At 43.1% G+C, this 26,433-nt stretch overlaps 1 protein-coding gene across 3 annotated transcripts in view; it reads left to right on the plus strand.

Annotated features, from left to right (window-relative positions):
• The first annotated feature begins 1,640 nt into the window (after positions 1-1,640).
• The window catches only part of KIAA2012 (KIAA2012 ortholog), a 111,051-nt gene continuing 86,258 nt past the window's right edge, over positions 1,641-26,433 (plus strand). For all 3 annotated transcript variants that reach the window (XM_087434964.1, XM_004426801.3, XM_087434965.1), the window contains exons 1-4: positions 1,641-1,724; positions 2,912-3,196; positions 21,842-22,001; positions 24,065-24,220. In XM_087434964.1, coding sequence (XP_087291090.1) covers positions 1,641-1,724; positions 2,912-3,196; positions 21,842-22,001; positions 24,065-24,220 — 685 coding nt within the window. The remainder of the gene's footprint in view (positions 1,725-2,911; positions 3,197-21,841; positions 22,002-24,064; positions 24,221-26,433) is intronic.

Raw genomic sequence — 26,433 nt, forward strand, 5'->3', positions numbered from 1 at the left:
TTCATTTGGATTATATACCCAGGAGTGGATTTGCAGGATCATATGGTAATTCTGTTTAACTTCTTGAGGAACTGCCATAATGTTTATCACAGCTGCTGCACCACTTTACATTCCCAGCAACAGTGCACGAGTGCACCTAATTTCTCCACGTCCTCACCAACACTTGTTATTTTCTGTTTTTGTCTTGTTTTTGTTTTTTTTCAATAATAACTATCCTAATGGGTGTTGAAGTGGCCATTGTGGTTTTAACTAAATCCAGTTTTGAGCCTCTACATTCACTGTCTTGATTCCCCATGATAAATCCAATCTAGTTATGCAATACGACCTCTGTTTCTTCCTCATGAGTCTTGAGCTGGACTCCTGGGAAAGTAGCCCATACAGAAGGAGATCTCAAAGGTACCTGGGCCTGTAGCCTGTTGTACTTCTTCCTGCAGGTCAGCAGGGGGCACTCTCACAAGACCACCAGGGAGGTTCAGCCGACAGATGACAGGGCAGGTTGGTTTCCAGGCCAATGCAGGGTCCTAGACCACCAGCAAAAGGGTCTTTTTGTTCCCTGACCCACTTCTCCCCATCCATCCTCCTCACAGTGTCAGCATCAAGGAGAAGCAAGCAGCCCAGGCCATGGCATTATTTCTCAAGGAGGGTGCCACTGGCATTCGGAGTGGGACAATTATTCACTATGCAGGACAGTCCCACACACAGCAGAACCTTGAGCATCCTGGGTCCCTGCTTGCTAAATGTCAGCTGTGGCCCCCAGTCTTTGTGACAATCAAAATGCCCCCCACCCACATCTCCCAAGTGCCCCTCCTCTGGAGACGGGAGTTGCCAAGTGAGAACCAGGTGTGCAAAGGAATCTGGAGATTCCCAGTATCCCGCATGCACTTGTGCAAAGCAGCAACTACTGTAGAGAGGCCTCGAGTCCAGTAAGGAGATGCTGGAGCTCACCAAGGAAAATGTCACAGGTCCCTTTAGGTGACCCAGATGACTCCTCTGAGTCTGTTCATGGTTAGTTGACAGTGACCGCTCGCATATCAGAAGGGGGAAGACAATTTCTAAAAGAAGATGAGTACTATAACAGAAAAAATATCCCAAGATGCCCCCCCACCCTCGAAATCAGGACTTGAAATCTGAACCTGGTCCCTTCAGTGTCTCCTTGACCCTCCCTCCTCCTGGTGGCGAACGCTGCCCTCAGCAGTCTCTACCTTGCTGAGACTGGTTTAAGGGACTGCACTTCCCCGTGCTGCCATAGCAACCGGGAAACAAGCTCCTTTCACAATGAGGAGGATGGTGCTGCGGCCAGCCCTGTAGATGCACACGGCCGGTAACAGAGCAACAGCACCAGGGGACAACAAGGTACAGGCGAAGGGAGAGAGGCTGCCCGGAGCGTGGACAATCCAGCACTTGAGGAGTCTGGGTTTGCGGTTTACTTTTTCTCCCGACAAAGACACACACTGTCTAAACTGTGTGGCTGGTTGTTATTAAGAAGCTGCTGTATGAGGGAAAAATGTATTTAATAAAAGGCCCAGTGTTTGTGGTCTTCTTGGGCTCACTGCTGAGCTCAGGAAATCTTGAGGTGTGACCGATTTTCAGCCTTCAAAACCAAGATGAACTGCCCTTGAGAAGGGTGGGCACAGGGGAACATGTTCTCGCTCTCTCTCCTGAGCCGGGGACATGGGAGGCTGGTCCAGAACAAACAGAAGTTAGAAGTCTATTTTGAACCAGAGGTGAGTCTTACAGCTGAATAAAGGCACATTTCGGGGCTGGGGAGGAATGTTCTATTTTTCCACGCAGGGTTGAGCCATGTGTGTTTGGTTTGTTTTGTTAGGGGAGGGGGGTTACTGGCAGATCTTCCCTCCTCCTTGGAGAAACTCAAGAAAATAATGTAGTTTGCCTGACACACCAAGATTGTCACTAGGACCCTCTTCCTTCCCCTTGCACACTCACTCACAGCCTTGTTTGCTTTAGACCAAAGGAGATTCCAGATTGTCTAGAATTTGGATGGTTTGGTTCAAGACCAGAATTTCCACCTGGGTTCTAGGAGAGCTGATGGCTGTTGGTTTTTAGAAGTCTTGCTCTGTGGTTGAAATGCTATGTATGTTCATACCATTTCAATGGCTTCCTTGAACTTTCTGGAATTCAACCCACAGGACTCATATTTAATATCAGCAAAAAAAAATAAATAAATCTCATTTTAGAAGATTTTAAAGAGGTGGCAAAATTCCCTTGTTGTACTGGAATTTTATTTCGTTACATCCTGCCAGGAATAAGAAATCCATTGAGAGTACTTTGAAAATTTTTGGATCACACAGACATTTCCATTGTCATGGTAGTTTGTCATGATATTTGACCTTTGCTATATTAAAAGACATATAAAGTTTCAAAGGACCTCTGTGGCCAATGGCATTTATTTACTTACAAGATATCTAACTACTTTATAGGCTCCTAAATGGCCAAATTAGGTAATGTTACAGAGCATCTGGAATGTATAGAAATTCTCCCTGTGTACAGCTGAAGTGATGGGTTGGAATGGTTTTCTCCTATTTAAACTGCTAGCTAGTCCAGGTTTAATTTCAAAGTTACCTGCTGCCCTTGATAATTCTGACTACTACTTGCGTACCAGGGAACTTTAACTGGCCTGTAACCTACACTCTGCACCACTGAGGCCTCCAGGCATGAATGGCTCTCCCGAAAGTTGTAAGGGATAAAACAGAACGGGGCCCTGAGTTCTGCCACTTCTGAGATGTGGAGAGCAAAATCAGTTGCTAAGAAGAGTGATGGTGTTCCATGACACCATGTGAGCAATGCAGAGACAACCAGTCACTAAAAAGCGTCAAACACCTTGTACAAGCAATATTTGCTAGAAAAGGGCCTTCCACAGGGAATCCTTCAAAGTGGCTTCTTCCCATTGCAGGATTACTTGAACTGGAAGTCCCCAGAAGATTATGTCCTACTCAGCAAACCGCAGGACGAGGGCAATGCCAACCAGCACACGTGGAGCCTCTTCCTCCCTAAAACATTCAGCACTAGAAAGGGCGCCCTGATCCTGTACTCAGAAGGTCTAGCCATATCAGCATGGACCCCCGAAGAGAGAAGAAAAGGTCCCTACCACCCCAAAGGTCACAGAAAGAGGCTGGATCTTGAACTGCACACCCTACAGGACCTCAAGGAAGCCATCCTGGCATACGGAAGGAGACAGGTAGGCAGAGCAGTACCCCGGGGTCAGGGAAGGCACTGTTGCGTGTCTAGAAATCCACTTGTAGTTTTGGATATAGCTTCTTCTCAGACCCAAGGAAGGTGTGAAACCCTCAGACCTCCATTTCTTCCTCTCTAAAATGGGATTGTACTCTTGGTCCTATCTGACGCACACAATTGTTACGAGGCTTAAATGAGATACTGTATGTGAAAGGGCTCTGGAAAGCATAAAGAGCTACATCGTTATTATTTTGTGTGTTCCTTCCCGCTAGAGTAACACAAAGTCCTTTTTAGCATTCAGACAGATCCAGGCCAACAGACGTTTCATCAGAATCCTTGAAATCCTGTCTCGTAGCCACAAGCACCATCATCACACGTCTGATGTTCTTGGCTTTGTGGAAATGAGAGGGAGACATTTTTAAATATTTACCTTGAGCCCTTCAGCGTCTGCAGGCTAAGTTAATGGCTTTTTCCATTCTGAATTTAATATTAAGGGGAAACCCTTGTGCTCATTTTTCTGATTCATACTTTCTTATGTCTTATGAGATGTGCACATGGCCCCTGCTTTATATAACTGCACACATCAGCCCTTTGGCTGAGGCCATGAGGGAGGCTGGGAAGATGTGTCACTTTGTGAAATTCTAGGTTATAGATGAGGAGTTACTCCCTAGTTTAGAAGTCTCTGCTGGCTTCTCATTCCCCACAGGATAAAGTCATTAGCTTCTTACACCAGGCTGACTTTCTCTTCCATTTCTAGCCAGCTCTCTCCCCTGTTCTTACCACCACTGTGACCTCCGACCCCTCAAGGCCCTATCCATGTGAAGAGCTCACCCTTCCGCAAACACCCCATGCTCTTTTGTGACTCTACGCTTTTGCACATGCTTCTACAGCTGGAAAACTCCCCTTCATCCTTCAAAACACAACTCAAATGACGTCTCCTCGGTGAAGCCTTCTCCCACTTCCCTGTCAGAGCTATCCCATTGCTCCCTCCTCCACGAACATTCCCATACCATCAGGCATTTCGATTTCTCTCTTTGCCCATCTGTTGCCATCTCCTTGAGGGCAGGGACCACGTCTAAATCATTTCCAGAAAATGGTGAGTACCCATAAATGTGTGTGGAATGAATGAATTAATCATGTGCGAGGCTTTCAATGTTTCTTAGGTCATCTCCCAGCATCATGATTGGGCAATTTATCACCTACCCCACCCTAGGCAGAGCTTCCAAAAGGGAAGAGTCCTCTGCTCCTTTTCGTTTTTTCAAAATACAGAGAAGTTTAATGACCTTGACCAAATGCCCAATTGTCTTTAAAATTATAAATTCTTGGATGAAAGGAAACCAATTGTTGTTGAATGCTTACTAATACTTTATAGATATGATTTTATTTAATCTTCACAATGACCTTGTGAGATATGGTTTTTCTTGGCCCCTTTTATAGACGAGGGAACTGAAGCTCAGAGGAGTTAAGTGATTTGGCCAAGGTCTCAGAGCTAGTAGACAACAGAGCCAGGATTCAAAGCCAGGACTGCCTACCTTCCAGGGCCAGCATGCTTTGCACTTCGCCCTATTGTCTGTGGACTTGGAAGGGCCTCCAGAACTGTGCCAGGCCTTCGCCTGTTTGCCATTACATCCTCACCCTCCTCTTACCCTGCTCTGCATCACTGTGGGGTTGACCACAGGCTACATATGATGCCACAAACATCTATGTCAACTGGCTTCTAATTGAATTTGCCAATGGAAGACACCAGAAGGAGATTGGCGAGGGAGAAGAGAAAAGCCAGGGTATTTCTCCCCTCTCATTCTACTTGGGATGGTGAGAAGCACCTGGATCGCCTCTGTGGTCCAGCTCCCAACAGACAGGCCCACTGTGGTTCCAGGTTCCTTCAGGTGACCCCACCAGCTCCTCCCTCTGCCCTTTAGCCTAGGGATGGTGCTGGCTTCCTGATGTCACTAATCTTAGCATTGCCTCACCATCTTTCTGGCTTCTGAGCTCTCTAATCACCTGTGTAACCAATTCCCTGAATTAAATTTCTTCTATTTTTAACTACTTAGAGCAGTTTCTCTTTTCCTGGTTGCACACCGACATGTAGGCTAACTTACCACCCAGAGTAAGACTACCTCCCACAGCTGTCAGATGCTTGTCTCTACACAGCTTAAAAATTTCAGGCAACAGGGATCTCACTACTTTATAAAGTAGATGAGCCTATTTGGGGACAGCTTCATTTTTGGTTAGACTTGGGCTCAATGAAAAAAAGAAGTTCCTGTCTCCCTGTGGTAAGCATCTACTAGATTTATAACACACACCTGTACAAAACAGAATACTCCAGGCCAGCTCCAGGTGGGTGGGAGGGAAACCGTGTGAAGAAATCAGAACGGAAAGGTTTGGAATAGTAGCAGGGAAGGGATTTAAGATTAGAGGACACAGTAAATTAAAATAGGAGGAGAAGCAACTCAAAAGGGACTTGGGATTAAAGAAAATGAACACGTCAGAAGAGGAGAGCTACGGAAACTACAGAGCATCATCTGATTATGAAAACTACAGACTGTAGAAACTTTTTATAATTTTATTTATTTATTTATTTTCCCCCAAAGCCCCAGTAGATAGTTGTATGTTATAGCTGCACATCCTTCTAGCTGCTGTATGAGGGACGCGGCCTCAGCATGGCCGGAGAAGCAGTGCATTGGTGCGCGCCCAGGATCCGAACCCGGGCCGCCAGTAGCGGAGCGCGTCCACTTAACCGCTAAGCCACGGGGCCGGCCCAAACTTTTTAAATCGTAATATCCAGTGCTGGGAAGGCTGTGGGGAACTGAGCTGTCTCATACACAAATTCACTCGACATTTCTGGAAGGCATTTTGGCAAAAGCCTAAAAAGGGCTGATCCTCTTTGATTCAAGATTCTACTTTTAGGAATTTACCTTAGGAAATAATCAGAGATGTGCCCAAAGACTTATGAACAAGAATGTTTATTACAAGATTATTTATTACTATACAAAACACTGAAAAATAATAGATGTCCAACAATGGAACATTGACTAAATAATTTGTGTACAGTCATATAATGGATTTTGAGTTAGGCAATAAAATTACGTATTAGTCATGAATAACATGAGAAATATTCACAGTGTATTTTTTAAAAGCAGGTTACAAAATAGTATTCATGTGATAAGAATACCAATGTTCATTCACATATTTTTTTGTATTTACTATGCTCCAACCACTGTCCTAAGTGCTTTCCATGTATAACTCGTGTATGCTTTCTGTCCATTCAGGGGTAGGTACTGGTATTACCCCATTTTAAGGTGAAGAAATTGAAGCACAGAAAGTCTGAGTAATTCACTCGAGACTATACATCCACATAGATAATCGCACCAGAATTCACATGTAGAAAACATCGCATCTCTAATATAATCCCAATTTTTAAAAATTAGTTATACCAACAGAAGGATATACATCAAAATTTTACCATGGGTGGTGGGATTATAAATCACATTTTTATTTATACATATCTTTTTACCAAATTGTTTTTTAAGTCATGGAATTTTTAAAATAAAATAAAAATCTATGGCTTTGAAGGAGGTAGACAGTGAAAGAGAGAGGGAGGTTGGCCCAGAGAGCCAGGTGGGATCAGGAAGGGAAAGGCAAGAGCAAATAGTGCTGTGAGCTGAGCCCACCAACAACCACATCATCTGTTCCTCAGGCCAGTATTTCCTTGTCCAAATAGTATAGATTATAAGTTAAAAACACCACACTCAAAGTAAAAGAGCCAAAATGGGGAGGAGAAGAAAGGGGGGATGGTTAAGTAGTGCTGCTCACAGAAGGCTCTATGCTGGTGGAACCCTGAATCACGAAGCCCATAAAACGCAGGCTCCACCCAGACCTGTGAGAATCGCGGCCATCACCGGGAGGTGCAGTTACAGCTTTAAAGCATCTCCGGGCGTCTCCACTTCTATATTTGGGTCTAATGACAGGCAGGCACGTAGCAGTACGTCTGGGTTTCATAGCTCAACATATACCTACTCTTTAACATTCTTGACGGCCCAACTTCCTGATGAGCAAAGATAAAATGCTGAGTCAAGAGACTAGTCGTCAGAGGTCTCCCACTTCTGGATACACACAGATATGTTGCTTGCTTGTTTGCTGTTTTTAAAAAAAAAGAAGGAAATATTGTTCCAGCATTCCCAAGGTTAAATCCATTCTTCTTGAAGCCTTTAATTCATTCGGCTTCCCATTATTTAGAAAGCAAATAGCTGTAAAACCTAAATAACCATAATTTGCAGTAGTATCTAAATGATAGTCATAAGATGCTCTTGAAGCATAGCAGAACCCTCAAGTGGCACTCAAATTATCGAAAATATTAAATAATTTTCACATTGTTTTAGTATTTCTTGTTCTTATATTTTTAGAATTTTGTAAATCTGGTGATATTTTCTAAATGTCCAACAATGGAACACTGATTAAATAATGCATTAAAAATAATTTGTTTTGAAAATTCAATTCACAGAGCATCCCATTTCTCTGAGGGGTAGATTTAGATTTAGATTTAGATTTAGGATTTAGATTATTATAGATGATTTCAACCAAGGTTCTATTGCGTCTGCCATCTCCCTTATATATGTGGTTACATTTAAGAGTATTGTCAACCTTGTCCCTCTGAGTCTATTCCAGCTCATTCTATGCTGCCTAATTTCTCCCCACATCTCAATACTCAAGGCGCTTACTCTTTCAGCCAAAGTTCAACCTATGACGACACCCTCAGGTTACTATTTTATCAAGTAATATTGTGAGAAATGTGTTTTCTGAATGAAGTTTAGTTTTCCATCCTAACCATAATGTAGGCTCATCATACAAAGTATAAAAATATAGAAAAGAAGGAAGAATAATACATTATCTTTTCAGCCAAAGATCAGGAGGACGAAGTTGCCTTTGCAGGTCCTAACCAATAACCTGCTCCTTGTTTGGTGGTGTCCCTAAGAAGTGATGGGGCTCTGATGGCCACCAACAGAATGTCGAGTGGTCCCCAAAGCCATGCAGGGGAGAAAGTGACTGTCAGCCTTCCTTCTGCCGAGCATCCTCCACGTGAGCAGCTTCTGAGCAGTGGCACTGGGAGCCTTTAATAAACCTAGAAGTAGGAAAGATCAGGCGAGAATCATGGGCCAACCGTGACTGTGAGGTCATGGCGACGTCCACAATAGCCAACATTTAGTGCGTGCTTAGGGTGTGCCAGGCATTTAATCTGTAAACTCACTCAACCTACACAAGCCTGCGGGCTGCGTGCTTGCCTCACCTCCCTTTTGTAGAAGGAAAACTGGGGCTTGCAGTTAATTAACTTGTAAATGTTACAAGGGTTGCAAATATGTAACAAAGTTACACATCTAAGTGGTGGGGCTGTGCTTGGAGCCCAGACAACTCTCCCAAAGCCCCACCCTGAACCCCTAGAGAGCCTGATTTTGAAGATTCCCCATGCCCCAGAGAAAAGAAGTATCTCCCCAACTTTAAAAGCATTTTTAAAAAGGGATCTGGGTCTTCCAACACACCTCTTAAAACCCCTTACAATTCTAGGAAAGCAAGTCAGATTTTCACTCAAGTCAATCTGGGTTATCGGTAACATGTTCATGGTAAATCATATATACGGTCCAGTAGACTCCTGTTTTTCTAGGCTTTATGTACTTCATCCATTGGTTCCCTTGTATAACCAACGGAAAGAGAATATTTATATCAATGGCTAACACTTAGGTGACATATGCTATTATACTCGTCATCATTCTGAGCCCCTTACCCTTATAATCTCCTTTAAACCTCACAACAACTTTATAAAGTATGTACTCTTTTTTATTGTGGTGAGATATACATAACATAAAATGTACCACTTCAATCGATTTTAAGTGTACAGTTCAGTAGCATTAAGTACATTCACATTGTTGTGCAACCATCATCACCATCCATCTCCAGAACATTTTCCATCTTGCAAAACTGAAACTCTGTACCCATTAAACAATAAATCCCTATTTCCCCCTCCCCCCAACCATGACAACCATCATTCTACTTTTTGTCTCTATGAATTTAGTCAAATTCAAACTCTAAGTACCTCATATGAATGGAATCATATAGTAGTCGTCCTTTTAGTATTTTGTGACTGGCTTACTTCACTGAGCATAATGTCTTCAAAGTTCATTCATGTTGTAGCATGTATCAGAATTTCCTTTCTTTTTAAGCCCAAATAATATTCCACTATATGTATATAACACATTTTATTTACCCATTCATCCATTGATAAACACTTACATTGCTTTCATGTTTTGTGTGAATAATGCTGCTATAAAGATGGGTGTATAAATATCTGTTCATGTCCCTGCTTTCAATTCTTTTGAGTATATACCCAGAAGTGGAATTGCTGGATCATATGGTATTTCTATTTTTAATTTTTTGAGGAACTGCCATACTGTTTTCCATAGTGGCAGCTGCGTCATTTTACATTCCCGTCAGCAATGCACAAGGTTTCCAATTTCTCCACAACCTCATCAACACTTGTTATTTTCTGGGGTTTTTTCAGGTTGTTTTTTTTTTTACTGAGGTCATGTGGGTTTATAACATTGTGTAATTTCAGCTGTACATTATTATCTATCAGTTTCTGTATAGGCTGCATCATGCTCGCCACCAATAGTCTAGTTTTTATCTGTCACCATACATATGTGCCCCTTTACCCCTTTCACCCTCCCCCCACCCCCTTACCCTCTGGTAACCACTGATCTGTTCTCTTTGTCCATGTGTTTGTTTATCTTCCACATATGAGTGAAATCAGGTGGTATTTGTATTTCTCTGTCTGGCTTATTTCACTTAACATAATACCCTCAAGGTCCATCCATGTTGTTGCAAATGGGACAATTTTGTCTTTTTTATGGCTGAGTAGTATTCCATTGTATATATATACCACATCTTCTTTATTCATTCATCAGTTGATGGGCACTTGGGTTGCTTCCACATCTTGGCTGTTGTGAATAATGCTGCAATGAACATAGGGGTGCATAGATCTCTTTGTATTGTAGCTTTCATGTTCTTTGGATAAATACCCAGTAGTGGGATAGCTAGATCGTATGATATTTCTATTTTTAATTTTACGAGAAATCTCCATACTGTTTTCCACAGTGGCTGCACCAGTTTGCATTCCCACCAGCAATGTTTGAGGGTTCTCTTTTCTCCATACCTTCTCCAACACTTATTATTTCTCATCTTGTTAATTATAGGCATTCTGACAGGTGTGAGTGATATCACATTGTAGTTTTGATTTGAATTTCCCTAGCAATTAGTGACGTTGAACATCTTTTCATGCACCTATTGGCCATCTGTATATCTTCTTTGGAAAAATGTTTGTTTGTATCCTTTGCCTATTTTTTGATGGGGTTGTTTCTTTTTTTGTTGTTGAGTCATATGAGTTCCTCATATATTTTGGAAGTTAACCCCTTGTCAGATATATGATTTGCAAATATTTTCTCCCAATTGGTGGGTTGTCTTTTCGTTTTGTTCATGGTTTTCTTTGCCTTGCAGAAGCTTTTTAGTCGGATGTAGTCCCATTTGTTTATTTTTTCTTTTGTTTCCCTTGTCTGAGTGGACATGGTATTCAAAAAGAAGCTGCTAAGATCTATGTCAAAGAATGTACTGCCTATATTTTCTTCTAGGAGTTTTAGGGTTTCAGGTCTTACATTCAAGTTTTTAATCCATTTTGAGTTAATTTTTGTGTGTGGTGTAAGATAATGATCTACTTTCATTCTTTTGCATGTGGCTGTCCAGTTTTCCCAACACCATTTATTGAAGAGACTTTTATTTCTCCATTTTATGTTCTTGGCTCCTTTGTCAAAGATTAGCTGTCCATAGATGTGTGGTTTTATTTCTGGAATTTCAATTCTGTTCCATTGATCTGTGTGTCTGTTTTTGTACCAGTACCATGCTGTTTTGATTACTATCGCTTTGTAGTATATTTTGAAGTCAGGGATTGTGATGCCTCCAGCTTTGTTCTTTTTTTCCCAGGATTGCTTTGGCTATTCAGGGTCTTTTGTTGTTCCATATAAATTTTAGGATTCTTTGTTCTATTTCCATGAAGAATGTCATTAGGATTCTGATTGGGATTGCATTGACTCCATAGATTGCTTTAGGTAATATGGACATTTTAACTATGTTTGTTCTTCCAATCCATGAGCATGGAATATCTTTCCATTTCTTTATATCTTCTTCAATTTCTTTCAATAATGTCTCATAGTTTTCAGTGTATAGGTTTTTCACCTCCTTGGTTAAATTTATTCCTAGATATTTTATTCTTTTTGTTGAGATCGTAAATGAGATTGTATTCTTGACTTCTCTTTCTGCTAGTTCGTTATTAGTGTATAGAAATGCAACTGATTTTTGTAAGTTGATTTGTACCCTGCAACTTTGCTGTAGTTGTTGATTATTTCTAATAGCTTTTTAGTGGATTCTTTAGGGTTTTCTATATATAGAATCATGTCATCCACAAACAGTGAGAGTTTTATTTCTTCCTTTCCAATTTGGATACCTTTTATTTCTTTGTTTTGCCTAATTGCTCTGACCAAAACCTCCAGTACTGTGTTGAATAGGAGTGGCAAGAATGGGCACCTTTGTCTTGTTCCTGTTCTCAGATGGATGGCTTTCAGTTTTTCACCGTTAAGTATGATGTTGGCTGTGGGTTTGTCATATAGGGCTTTTGTTATATTGAGGTATTTTCCTTTAATACCCATTCTACTGAGAGTTTTTATCGTAAATGGATGTTGGATCTTGTCAAGTGCTTTCTCAGCATCCATTGAGATGATCATGTGATTTTTACTCCTTATTTTGTTAATGTGGTGTATCACGTTGATTGATTTGTGGATGTTGAACCATCCCTGTGTCCCTGGTATAAATCCCACTTGATCCTGGTGTATGATCTTTTTTATGTATTGCTGTATTTGGTTTGCCAATATTTTGTTGAGGATTTTTGCATCTATGTTCATCAGCGATGTTGGCCCGTAATTTTCCTTCTTTGGGTTGTCCCTGTCTGGTTTTGGTATCAGGGTAATGTTGGCCTCATAGAATGAGTTAGGAAGCATTCCATCTTCTTCAATTTTTTGGAATAGTTTGAGAAGGATAGATATTGAATCTTCTTCGAATGTTTGGTAGAATTCTCCAGAGAAGCCATTAGGTCTTGGACTTTTGTTTTTTGGGAGGTTTTTGATTATTGTTTCAATCTCTTTACTTGGGATTGGTCTCTTCAGATTCTCTATTTTTTCTTCTTTTTGTGGGGGGGGGATCAGCCCTGAGGTAACATCCATGGCAATCCTTCTCTTTTTACCAAGGAAGACTGGCCCTGGGCTAACATCCATGCCCATCGTCCTCCACTTTATGTGGGACGCTGCCACAGCATGGCCTGACAAGCGGCGCATCAGTGCGCGCCCGGGATCCGAACCTGGGCTGCCAGCAGCGGAGCGCGCATTTAACAACTACGCCACGGGGCCAGCCCCTCTATTTCTTCTTGATTCACTTTTGGGAGGTTGTATGAGTCTAAGAATTTATCCATTTCTTCTAGATTGTCCAATTTGTTGGCATATAGTTTTTCATAGTATTCTCTTATAATCCTTTGTATTTCTGTAGTATCCATTATAATTTCTCCTCTTTCAGTTTTAATTTTATTTATTTGAGCCTTCTCTCTTTTTTTCTTAGTGAGTCTGGCTAAGGGTTTGTCAGTTTTGTTTATCTTCTCAAAGAACCAGCTCTTAGTTTCATTGATCCTCTCTATTGTTTTCTTAGTCCCTATTTCATTTATTTCTGCTCTAATTTTTATTATTTCCCTTCTTCTGCTGACTTTGGGCTTTGTTTGTTCTTCTTTTTCTAGCTCTGTTAGGTGTAGTTTAAGATTACTTGTTTGAGATTTTTCTTGTTTGTTGAGGTAGGCCTGTATTGCTTTAAATTTCCCTCTTAGCACTGCTTTTGCTGCACCATAAGAGTTGGTATGTTGTGTTTTCATTTTCATTTGTCTCCAGGTATTTTTTGATTCCTCCTTTGATTCCTTCATTGATCCAATGGTTGTTCAGTAGCATGTTGTTTAGTCTCCACATATTTGTGGTTCTCTCAGCTTTTTTCTTGTAGTTGATTTCTAGTTTCATAGCATTGTGGTTGGAAAAGATGCTTGATAGGATTTCAATCTTCTTAAATTTATTGAGGCTTGCCTCGTTTCCCAACGTATGGTCTATCTTCGAGAATGTTCCATGTGCACTTGAGAAGAATGTGTATTCTGCTGTTTTGGGGTGGTATGTTCTATATATATCTATTAAGTACATCCAGTCTGGTATTTCACTTAAGGCCACTATTTCCTTGCTGACTTTCTGTCTGGATGATCTATCCATTGATATAAGTGGGGTGTTGAGGTCCCCTACTATTATTGTGTTGCTGTCAATTTCTCTCTTTAGGTCTGTTAATAGTTGCTCTATATACTTTGGTGCTCCTGTGTTAGGTGCATATATATTCATCAGTGTTATGTCCTCTTGGTGGAGTGTCCCTTTTATCATTATATGCTGCTCCTCTTTGTCTCTTATTGCCTTTTTTATCCTGAAGTCTGCTTTGTCTGATGTAAGTATAGCAACACCTGCTTTCTTTTGCTTGCCATTTGCTTGGGGTATCATCTTCTATCCCTTCACTCTGAAGCTATGTTTGTCTTTAGGGCTAAGATGTGTTTCCTGGAGGCAGCATATTGTTGGGTCTTGTTTTTCAATCCATCCAGCGACTCTGTGTCTTTTGATTGGAGAATTCTATCCATTTACATTTATAGTGATTATTGATATATGAGGTCTTAATACTGTCATTTTATCGCTTGTTTTCCAGTTGTTCTATATTTCCCTTGTTTCTTTTCCCTTGTATTTCTGACTGCCATTTCAGTTTGGTGGTTTTCTGTGATGGTTTTCTCAGTTTTCTCTTTATTTATTATTTGTGTCCCTGCTGATTTTTTGTTTAGTGGTTACCATGAGGTTTGTATAAAAGATCTCATAGATGAGATAAGTCTTATCTCCATTAGTCTAAGCAGGTTCCATCTCTTTCCTCTTCCCCTTCTGAGTTATTGTCATCACAAATTGTTCTTTTCTGTGTTGTGAGTTTGTGACTAAGTTGAAGTATTTATAGTTATTTGATGCTTTCTTTCCCTTTGTCTTTTGTGTGTGTGTGTGTGAGGAAGATCGGCCCTGAGCTAACATCCCTGCCAATCCTCCTCTTTTTGCTGAGGAAGACTGGCCCTGTGCTAACATCTGTGCCCATCTTCCTCCACTTTACGTGGGATGCCGCCACAGCATGGCTTGACAAGCGGTGCATCAGTGCCTGCCCAGGATCCGAACCCCGGCCGCCAGCAGTGGAGTGTGAGCACTTAACTGCTACACCAGGGGGTCAGCCCTCCCTTTGTCTTTTATGTTATAATTAAGTGTTTACTAACCTATTCCGATGTAGAGCTGCAGTTTTCTAGTTCTTTCTATTTATCTCCTTGATCAAGGTTTTGTAAACTTTTGCTTTTTAGTTTCAGATGGGAGGGCTCCTTTTAACATTTCCTGTAAGGCAGGCCTAGTGGTAATGAACTCCCTCAGCTTTTCTTTATGTGGGAAAGCTTTTATTTCTCCATCGTATCTGAAGGATAGTTTTGCTGGATAGAGTATTCTTGGCTGAAAGTTTTTGTCTTTTAGTATTTTGAATATATCATTCCGTTCTCTCCTAGCCTGTAAGGTTTCTGCTGAGAGATCCACTGAAAGCCTGATAGGGTTCCTTTGTAGATTATTCTCTTCTGCCTTGCTGCCCTTAATATTTTTTCTTTTCCATTGACTTTTGCCAGTTTTAATATTATATGCCTTGGAGAAGATCTTTTTGCATTGATGTTGTTAGGAGTTCTATTGGCTTCATGAACTTGTAAGTCCAGTTCCTTCCCCAGGTTTGGGAAGTTCTCAGCTATTATTTCTTTGAACAAGCTCCCTGCTCCTTTTTCTCTCTCTTCTCCCTCTAGAATACCTATAATCCTTATGTTGCTTTTCCTAATTGAGTCAGATATTTCTCAAAGAATTTCTTCACTTTTTTTAAATCTTAGTTCTCTCTCCTCTACCTGCAGCATTTCTGTATGTCTATCCTGTAAATCACTAATTCTGTCCTCCATAGCATCAGCTGTATTTTATATGGAGTCTAGATTATTTTTTATCCCATTAGTTGTGTTCTTCATATCCAGAATTTTTGTGGTTTTTTTTAGAGTTTCAATCTCTGGTGAAGTATTCCTTGTGCTCATTAATTTTATTCCTGAGCTCACTGAACTGTCTTTCTTAGTTTTCTTGTAACTCAGTGAGTTTCCTTAAGGTAACTATTTTGAATTCTCCGTCATTTAGATTGTCAATTTCTGTGAGTTCAGGATTGGTTGCTGGGGACTTGTCGTTTTCCTTCTGCTCTGACGTGTTAATGTAGCTCTTCCTGATGTTTGATGAAGTGATCCTTTGCTGGCACATTTGTGGTAGTATCAGGTCGCAGATTCCACCTGCCACCACTGGGAGGGGGACAGGAGCTGTGTTTTCTGATCCCGCCCTGTCTGCTGGAAGTTGTGCTGGTAGGGCTTCTCTGCATTCATGCACTGGCTGCAGCCGCTTGGCAGATCACGCTCGCACACGCAGGCAGGGCCTCTGTGCTCCACTGGTGGGTCACTGTGGTGCAAGACCACTATGCTCAGCAGGAGACCAGCCGAGCTAGTGTGCTAGGTGGGAGGGGAGGGGTGCTTTCTTTCACATGTGGGCTGGCTCTGCGCTCTCAGGTGGCTTGGCTGAGCTGCTGCACTTGGTGGGGGCTCCTTCATGGGGGCTGAGCCACCACACTCAGTGGGGAGTATTCCCATGGGTGGGGCTACCATGGCACAATGGATGCTCTCACAGGCCAGGCTACAACTCCAAAAATGCTCATGCAGGCTGGGCTGCCCTGCCTCCTCTTACAGTCATGCTGGCCACTGTGTGAGGACCCACGACCTAGATCTCTGCCACTGGGGAGGGGGAGGGGTTCGCTTACCTAATTCCACCACCCCCCAGGGATCCAGTCCACCCGCCTTCAGATGCACAGCTGCGTGGATCTGTCAGATGTCCTGTTGTGCTATGCAGGGAATCCTCTGCTGGGTGATGAATGTCCATTTAGTTGTAACTTAAAGGGCAGAGACAAAGGGAACAACTCACTCTGCCATGATGCTGATGTCACTCTCTCTTTTATTTTTTTTTTTTTAGTAATAGCCATCCTAATGGGTGGGAAGTGGGATCTCATTGTGGTTTTGATTTGCGTTCCCTAATGATAAGTAACATTGAGTATCTTTTCATGTGCTTATTGGCCATTTGTCTATTCAAGTCCTTGGCCCATTTTTTCAATCAAGTTGTTTGGGTTTTTTGTTGTGGAGCTGTAGGAGTTCTTTATATATGCTGGATATTAATCCTTATCAGATATATCATTTGCAAATATTTTCTCCCATTCTGTGCATTGCCTTTTCACTCTGTTGACAGTGTTATCTATTTTTGTTGTTGTTGTTGCCTGTCCTTTTGGTGTCGTATCCAAGAAACCATTGCCAAATCCAATGTCCTGAAGCTTTTCCCCTATGTTTTCTTCTAAGAGTTTTATAGTTTTAGCTCTTATGTTTAGGTCTTTGATCCATTTTGAGCTAATTTTTGTGTATGATGTAAGGTAAGCATTTAGCTTCATTTTTTTTGCGTGTATAAAGTATAATATACTTTTATCATCTTCATTTGACAGATAAAGAAACTGAGGCATACATTGGTCAAGTAATTTCCCCAAGGTCATACGGCTAGTAAATGATGGAGCCAGGATTCAAACCCAGGCAGACTGAGCTCTTATAGGAATTGGAGCTTAATGTTTGCTGTTTTCAATTCTAGTTACTGTACCTTTGCTTTTGCGACATATGGCTGGTCAAATCTTTGATGCTAAGTGGTCTGGTCAGGAATCAACCCCTGTTACAACATTGCAACTATGGGAAAATTCAGACCACTTCATGATTCTCTTCTTAATGGCCTGATATCCAGGAACACATAGTCGCCAAAGATATATGGAAGAGATAGTACCATTTGCACAGAAGCTCAGAAATTAAGCCTGCAGAGAAAGGGGCCAGCTGAGAGTGGTGGTGTTTGCACAAGGCTGACTAAAGTCAGTTGGGGTTGGAGAGGGCTTCCCAGGCACAGCTGCAAGTGGCCGCACACCTCTCCCCTCCTGCTCCACCCCCTCCTCTCCTCCAGTTGCTCTCACCTGGCAGCCCCAAGGCTGGCTCCAGTCACACCTGCACAGGTGCAATGACAATGGGCGGTCACCCTCTGCTCTAAGGCTTGGCCTGCCCAGAGCACACTGACTCCAGCGAGCCCACCTGAGGGGCAGGAGATGCCAGCTGCGTCCTGCTGAGAGAAGGCCTTCTGACTGCCGTGGGCAGCTCAAGGCATTGGTGGTCAGCAGTACAGTACAGACACTTTTGGGTCTTTCTATTCAACTGAGCTAACATCTGATGAGTAGTTATCAACTAGTCCATACCTAGAACAGTGCCTGACATGTGACAGATGCTCAACAAATTGTTGTTGGGTGAACATAGTAGTTGCCAGGGTGTGGCAGGGGGAGGCCATAACCTCTACCTTGCAGGGTGTACAGTCTGGGCAAGGAGACATATTTGTGCCCAAGTGACATTTGATACAAGGCAGTCTATGAGAGGAGCTAGACTATAATTTATTACTATGCTGTCAAGAGGCAAAGAAGGTGGATATTGTGTTTGCTTCTTACTGGGAAAATCCAATGGCTTCTTGGAGGAGGCAGAATTTGAGCTGAGTCTTGTGAAAATAAGTGGAGAGAGACCTTCTAGGCATAGGTGAGTGAACGCCTAGGAGAAACAGAAGAAAGTCAGGGTAACTGGACAGGTGTGGCCCCTAGATGGCAATGCACCTGGAGAAGCGGGTGGGGTCAAACTGTGGGGGATCTGCCTGCCAGTGCTGGGATTTCTAGACTTCTCTCTTCACCCCTCTGCCAACTCCTGCACACAAAGGCTGGCCACCCTCTGTGGTAAGATGGCAGCTGGCTGTCCAGGCCTTTCTTGCCTTCCTGGGGGCTCTGGCACCCTGCCACCCCATTCTGCTGGGCAGGAGCAGAGCCTGCACCGCTCCTTCCATCCTCTGAAAACCCTTGGCTGCCAGCACCAGGGCAGGGTGGATGTGACCGCCAGTGAGGGGATGGGGACAGGTACAGGGGGTCCCCTTTGACCCTCTGCATACAGAGGCCTGGCGGGCACTAGGAAGGCAGCTGCCAGACAAGTCCCTCATTAAAGGAAGTGCACCCGGTGGAGTGAGGGTAAGAGGCCGCTCCAGGCACACTAATTACTCATTTCAGAAGAAATCAGAAGCTGGGGTTGATTGGCAAAGCCAAGGCAGGTCTGAGCAGTCTGAAACCATCGCCACCAGCTTCCTGCAGTGGTTTATTTCTCTGTTCCAGAAACTCCCTTCCCGGCTCCCTTCTGTCTCCCTTTATGTTTTAGAGTAACTTTGGGTGGTTAGAGGTCCAGCATAATGTTGGGGAGAGAATGGAGAAATATGTATGAGAGGAGGGTGGGTGCAATAAAATGAACTAATTTTTTAACAGGTTTTCCATTTATAAATATAATCTAACCATATTATTGAAATTTTGATTTTATCCAAAAAAAAAAAGAGAAGAAAAAACTATCTGTAATCTTATGCCCAACACCGTAATATCACTGTTGTTAGAATTTTAATGTATTTTCTTCCAGTCTTTCCACCATTGTATACATTTATAAAATAAACTTTTATGAGATTGTACTACACATTCTTTCTTGCAGCTTGCTTTTTTCCACTTACCATATTATCCCACGTGTTGGAAACGAGCAAGTAGATTTAACCCTGAGTGTCTTCTTGATAGCCCTAAGCAGGCCCTGGCCCGCCCTCAGTGCTCCGGTTTCTCCAATGAGATGTGAAACTTATCAGTCAGCTTCACAGGCATAATTTGAGAAACTACTAAGAGAAACCAGAAAACTAGAAAAAAATTAAAGAAGCTGTGATAGGTAGGATAACGGCCCCCAAAGATGTCTACGTCCTAATCCCTGGAATCTATGAATATATTAGGTTAAATGGCAAAGGTTGCTAATCAGATGGCCCTCAAACAGAGAGACTCTCCTGGATTATCAGGGCAGGCTCAGTGTAATCACAGGATCCTTAAAAGCGGAATAAGGAGTCAAAAGGGAGAACCAGATTGACGGCAGCGTGAGAAGGACTCAGCCCGACATTGCTGGCTTTGAAGATGGAAGAAGGGGTCACAAGCCGAGGAATGCAGGCAGCCTCTAGAAACCGGAAAAAGCAAAGGAACAGTCTTCCCTGGAGCCTCCGGAAAGAACACAGCCCTGTCAGTACCTTGATTTTAGCCCAGCGACACCCACCTCAAACTTCTGACCCCAGCACTGCAAGGTAACAAATGGCACGTTCAAGCCACTTTGCACTTTGTTACAGCAGCAGCAGGAAACCAACACAGAGGCCAAGAGCAGCTTTCAAACTCTAAGCAAAAATGGATCTAGATACACCAAGTTCCAGGACAAAGGATTCCCCAACTCTTCTTGGCAACTCCCTGCCCCATTGAGCGAGCTGCCTGGTAAAGCTCCAGACCCAAGCTGCTGTTCAGAACTACCCACTAATGAGAAACAATAAGGGGCTCTGGTCCAGGTCAAACAGCACGTTGGGCCATCTGCGCCGGGACCTCAGCCTCTCTGTGCAGGCTTGGTCTTGCTGCATTCTGAGAGAAGTCATGTGAAGCAAAGATTTATAGGGAGGAAATGAAGTTCCAGTTTACCGGAAAAGGCCTTCGATCTGATGGCTCCATATCCCCGGGCTTAACCCAGCGCTGGCACATAGCGGATGCCCAACAGATACTCACTGCCTGACCCAATGAGAAAACAGAAGGAGGGAAGGACTTGTCCTTTGGCTTCCACTGCCCTCCCTACAATTCTTTCTCTCTGGTCCTCTGGAAAAAGCCTCAAGATTTACTTGGGGCTGAATTTTTTAGGCTCTTTTTGTGCTTAAAATACCTGCCACACAAACTGTCCAGACATCAAGGACCAGTCGATGCTGTGTGTTTGGGTTCCAAGCATTCATTCAACTTACAAATTTCTAGAGAGTAGAGCCAATTGAATAACAAGCCATGCTTTCTTTTATCTACTACTCAATATATTTATTAGTTATCAATCTGCCTTATTTGTCCCTTTTTCTCCAGTGCCTAGCATAGTGCTTGGTGCATTGTAGGTGTTTGAATAAATGAATGAATGAATGTCCTGGACACCTGTTTCTCTCTCCCCAGCAGAGGTATTCCTTCATCTTACGGACTTTGGCTTCCCAGCCCCCTCGTTAGCTGAAGAAGAGTCTCTGGTGGTCAGGAATCCTCAGCTACAGCGGTGGGCTGCCCTTCTGTGGCATTTCCATCTCCTGAATACACCAGAACAGGAGCAAACCACTGCTTTGCCCAGCAGAACAAGGACCCAAACCCTAAGGCCTTCCTCTCCCCATCAAGCAGGTTTTATCTTTCCCTCATATTTTTCTTCCTCACCTGAGAATGGTGATTACCTGGTTGGTGGGGAGACACTGACTAGAAAGAGGCATGAAGGGTCTTTCTGAGCTGATGAAAATGCTCTGTTATTTTGTTTTGTGTGGTGGTTACAAAAGTGTATAAAATTGTCAGATTTATTAAACTGAGAATTTAGGTTCTGTGCATGTTGTTATATACAAATTATGCCACATTTAAAAAAAAAAACTTTTAAAAGAGAAGAATTCCAAGGTCACAATCAGTTCATCAGTCAAGAATGCCATGATCAACTGGTGATGTCTGCCATGGACAACGGCAGGGGAGAGATGTCAACACACGTACCACGTGTTTGCTATTCTTGGGCTTAACTGGTCATCCTTAAAGAGTTTCTGCATCATTTAAGTGGTTATAATATTAACTCGTCCACTTTAAAGGATTATAATGAGGTGAAAGTTCTTTGTATAATATAAATCTCTAGCCAAGTACAGAAGTTATTATTCACATTTATTCCCCACGATGTCTTGCACAGTGGGACTGACTTTGGCAGGTAGGTTCCCAGAAAATTCTCATTGGCTGAAATGAAATGCAGCAGAGCCAGATGTTTTCAAAACGTCAGGCTCCCTGTGAACATGGACACAGCTTGTCTGTTTCATTATTCATATTACAAACATCGAATGCCGATGCTGAGTTGTCGAGCTGGCTTTCCCACTGCCGTGCAGGGCCACTTTCTAAGGTACTAAAATGATTTCCACAGGCTGAACTAAGTAATGTGTTTTCTTTTGAGGCTCTTTATCCTTTTCTGATGTTCTGTCTCAAGATGGGGTCTGGTATTTCTCATTTCTCCTTCTCCTTCCAACTGCAAATCTGCAGGGCCTCTCAGGTCTTTGCTTCATGGGCTCTTGGTTTATGTCTGTTGGCTGAGGCATCTGTTTCTGGTGCCTTCCCGCACCTTCTGGGAGTCTCCAGGATTACTGATGAGGGTTGTGCTAACCAGCCTATATCACTGGGAGGCTCAGGGCTCAGCAGCCATGCTGTTTCCTGACTGATGTCCCCACAGAGGGAGCAGGACAGAGCCTGGCAACCGTACCTTCACTTCCGAAGCCAGCCAGAGGGCCAGGCCCACCGGCAGATCCAGCCCGGGTATTCGGCCAAGAGATACCTCCGAGGCCTCTTGCGGACAAGGTCCCCTGACACCATGTACAAGCTCCAATGTGCAGGTCAGTGGGGAAACGGGAGGAGGTGCACCCTGAGCTGCCCCGCCTCACATTCTGGTGTGAGAGTATGTTTTCCATCAAGGTCTAAAACACCAGAATTTCAGGAGCTATTTTGTGTTAAAGCAAAGGTGCTCAAGCTCGGTAGCCCACGAGCCTCTATAATTCCCTCTTTATCCTCCCTGACCTTTGCAGAGGAACGTCCAGCCTGAAGTCTCTCTCACTCTTCTTACCAGCCTCACACTCCATATCCCAAGCGGAACCTTCTTCCCAACCTTCCCTACTCAGAGACTTCAGATCCTCCAGTTCAATCCCTATCTTTTACAAATAAGGGAAAAAAGGCCCAGAGGGGCAGAGTAATTTGTCCGAGGTCATTCAGCCAAAAGCAGAGCTGGGACCAGAAGCCAGATCCTCCCCACACCCCCTGCTCCACTTTCTTCCCAGCATTCCCTAGTTCGTCTTCTGAGGTGATCTCAGGTCCTGCAGGAAGTGAAAGTGTTAGGCCTCCTCCTCTTAAAGATGGCGGCTCTCCAGCACAGTCCACCGAGGAGTAAGATGGACACCCTTCTGCCGAACAGAGACCCCCAAGTACTCTGTAAAGGCTTAAAAATGAAAACAGGAAATGGTTGGGGATTAGAGTTGCCAGATGTAGCGTTTACACACACACAGTTAAACTTGCAATATTTGGGACATATTTCTACTAAAAAAGTGTTCATTGTTTATCTGAAATGCAATTTTAACTGGACATCCTGTATTTTATTTGGCAAACCTATTGGGGATGAGAGGGTGAGCAGCAGGAATTGCCAGTGCCCACTGAGCTGTTTGTCATTTCTCCAGCACCAAAAACAGACAGGACCAGAGGAAGACTGACTTTCTTCTTCCTTTATAGGTTGACCTTGGAAAAGGAGAGAAAACAACTTTCTTTCCAACAAGATGATGACTTGAAGGAAAATGAGACATGTGGGCTTGTCCAGTAATGGCTTTTACTTTCATGGCAGGCCCACAGTTACAGACAGTTCCATTTACTTAACACTTGTGAGAAAGAGCTTCTTAACCAAAGATGTGTTTATCCTTGGGTGGGGCAGAGGGCAGAGCAGGCCACTGCCACAGAGTCTAGGCCCAACATCTTCAAAGATAAGAGCCCCTCTTAACATCAAAAGAAGTCTCAGACCCCTCTATGGAAGTCATATGGCTACAATGTGTGGTTTAAGAAAAGATACATATGTATGTGCATTCTTGGGCCCTTTGCCATAATTCCTCACCAAAGCCCCTCTTGAGGGTGAGACTCTCAAGCTGGAGGGGCAATGGCAAGACTCTGGTATGAGACCACTGGCCCAATGTCCTCTGCCACCCCCTCCCTTCACATCTCAGAGCTCATCACCTTTGTGATGCTAGTATGTCCTCTGGTCCCATCTTTCCACCCCCATGATATATCCTCCCCACCTTCAGGCCCACATCTTTTACAAAGACTTCTCTGACAACTCCAGCCAATGTTGAGCTCCTCATTGTCTGACCTTCTATCACCCTGACACTTGGGGCCACACAGTGAGCACAGAAGAGTTTTGTCTCTTCAACAGACTATTATTGCCTTCATAAAGGGCCCATGTCTGGTTTTTCTGTATCTACCCCACTGCTTCAAAGAGGCACGGGCCCATTGGTAAGCCCTTAATAAATACTTGTAGAACGACTGGATTGAGAATCATGGGGCCTACAGAAGCAAGCAGGATACATCCAGGAGAAACCTTTGGATTCTCCTCCTGAGGCAGGAGGAAACTTTTACTCAATCTCAAAGAAGCAGCCATGTTTCTTGCACCAGGGAGACCCAGGTCTTGAGAATGGTGGAGTGGAAGAAACACACATGGCACAGGACCAGAAGCGCCCAAGACATTGGAAGGAGAATCAGTGGGTTCTCATCCGATTTTTTAATCTCTCTCATCCTCTAATTGTCTTCCCCAATGGGCAATATCCAAAGCCAAGACTAGTGCAAGTGGGGAACCTTGTAGTTATCTCCAAGACCTCTAGACTGGGGAATCATTATTTCTATCAATAACTCCCGCCCTACACTTCAGGATACATCAAGGATTCTGTGCTGCTCCAGGACAGTCAACTTAATGTATCAAAGAATCTCAGGCCACAACAGGATCTTTCAGGCATACCCCCAAAATACCATCTCCTGCCTGTCTTCCCTCCATTTTGGATTCAACAAGGAAAATCTTTTGAAAAAGGTACTCGTTGATTTTTATGACCAGTTCTCAAATATTTGGATTTTTAACACCTTAAAGTGGAGTTTCCCAAAATGAAGTCTAGGGATTCTGGGTTTCATTATTCTCATCTGTAAAAATGAGAGGGCTAATCTAGACCAGCACTGTCCAATAGTACTTTCTGCAATGATGGAATGTTCTATAATGTGTGCTGTCCAGTATAGTAGCCGTTGGCTGCATGTAGCTATTGAGCACTTGAAATATAGGTAGTGTGACTGTGAAAGAAACTAGTTTTTAAATTTTAATTACTTTTAATTAATTTACATTTAAATAGCTACCTGTGGCTAGTGGCTACTGTATTGGACAGTCCAAGTCTAGACTCTAGATTTTAGATGATTTTTTAGGTCTGTTCCACTCTAACATTCTTTAATCCTATAATTTTATGGAAATATCACATGAAAAAATACAGGCTTTGGAGCCAGAAATCTGGATCGCAAACGTTGTTCTCTCTTACTAGATATAAGATCTTGAGCAGTCACTTAACCTCTCCTAGCTTCTGTTTGCTCATCTCTGTAATGGGCGTGATAAGACCTACCTCATCACTGCAAAGAAAATTATTGTGAGCTGTCTCTAGGCTGTTGAGAACTACAGGGATTTTACCTGTCAATATTGTTCTTGGGAACTTGAAGCATTAAAAGAGCGAGAAGTTGCCTTTGCTAAGGCAGATGGGAAAAGATGACTGGGTAGCACTAATGTACAAAAAATGGGGCCTTGGCTGGTACCAGAGTTTTTGAGAAAACAGAAGGAAAGAACAAGAGCCTAACATAATATAAAGTTAATTTTTCTGAAACGAAAATGGAATTTTCCAGAAACAATGGTAGTGCCCTGTTCTTGTCAAAGCATCTGGTCAGAATAAGTACAGCATCTGGTCTATCAAATGAGTGAAGAAGAATGCAGCAGGTTCTCAGAGTCTGGTGCCATACACTTACCTTGAGCCTTGACTCTGGCAGCAGGGAGTTTTGGTCGTTATCTGGTCCATATGTAGTTCATCTACAGGAAATATGCTGCTCAGGCAACCGTATTTCTCTTTGTAAATTAATACCCTGGTCTACAAACCAGTCTCTATGCACTTGTGGGTCAACATCCTTGAGACCAGTTGATTCTGGGGCACTGAAGAGATCGAGGTTCTGGGCCATCCATGTCCTGGGAGTAGTGAACTTGCCCAGGGAATGCTCCTGTGTTGGGACCTGCTGCCCTTCCCCAGGTGGCACCCCACCTACCCATTGCCTTATGCTCTCTCTCTTCAAAAATCCTACTGTCTCCAGTTAATATCCTTAGACAATGCCCTAGGATCCAAAAATACTGGACAGTGGATTGCAGTACTCCCATTTTTGGGGTGGATCAACATTGCACACCTAAGAGATTAAGTGATGTCCCTAATTGAGGCCATATACCAAGGAGCTGTCACAATCAGACAGAAAACAGAGAGGCAAGGTAGGACAGTGATTTGACATGTGGCCATTAGCTCCAGATTCCAAGCCATGTGACCTCCCTGGGCCTCATTTTCCTCCTCTGTAAAATGGAGATGACCACCCCACCTTTGCCTCACAGGGTTGGATGTGGCAGTTACATGGGATAATGTACACCCTAAGTGCTCAATAAATGTTAGTTCTAGACCTCCCTAGCTTGTGTCTGTTAAGTATGATTATTAACTAATCGCAATGCCCACTTGCCCATGATCACAGGAACCACAAACCAATTTGTAAAGAAGTAAAAACAGCTCAGGGGCAGTAACTTGAACCCAGACTGATGGTTTTATTGGTTTAACTTTATCTTCCTTTGGCCTCCTACTCTTTGCCAGACACTTTATTTGCAAAGGTAGCACAAGTCCTGGCTGAAGATCCCAGATCCCCCAACAGTGTGATGTTGGCCAAGTCATTTATGTTCCCTGCATCCTCAGTTTGCTCATCTGTAAAATGGGGGAAATGGTGTGTGCATTCCACCCTCTCTGGGTCGTTGTGAAAAATCACAGGAGAAGACACAGCCAGAAAGCTCTCTAAGAGCTCGAAATTGCTACCCCAGTGCACATTATTTGGGTGATCTGAATCCATATGTGAAATACAGAGACAAAGTTTTCTGGTGTCCTTTCAACAACTGAAACTTCCAAGACCTTGCTTCCAAACCTGTTTCTATTAAGCATAAAAAAATGAGCCAGAGATGATGTTTACTGAGAATAA

The sequence above is a fragment of the Ceratotherium simum genome, chromosome 9 (assembly GCF_057802395.1).
Source record: "Ceratotherium simum simum isolate JZ-2026a chromosome 9, ASM5780239v1, whole genome shotgun sequence".
Classification (NCBI taxonomy): domain Eukaryota; kingdom Metazoa; phylum Chordata; class Mammalia; order Perissodactyla; family Rhinocerotidae; genus Ceratotherium; species Ceratotherium simum.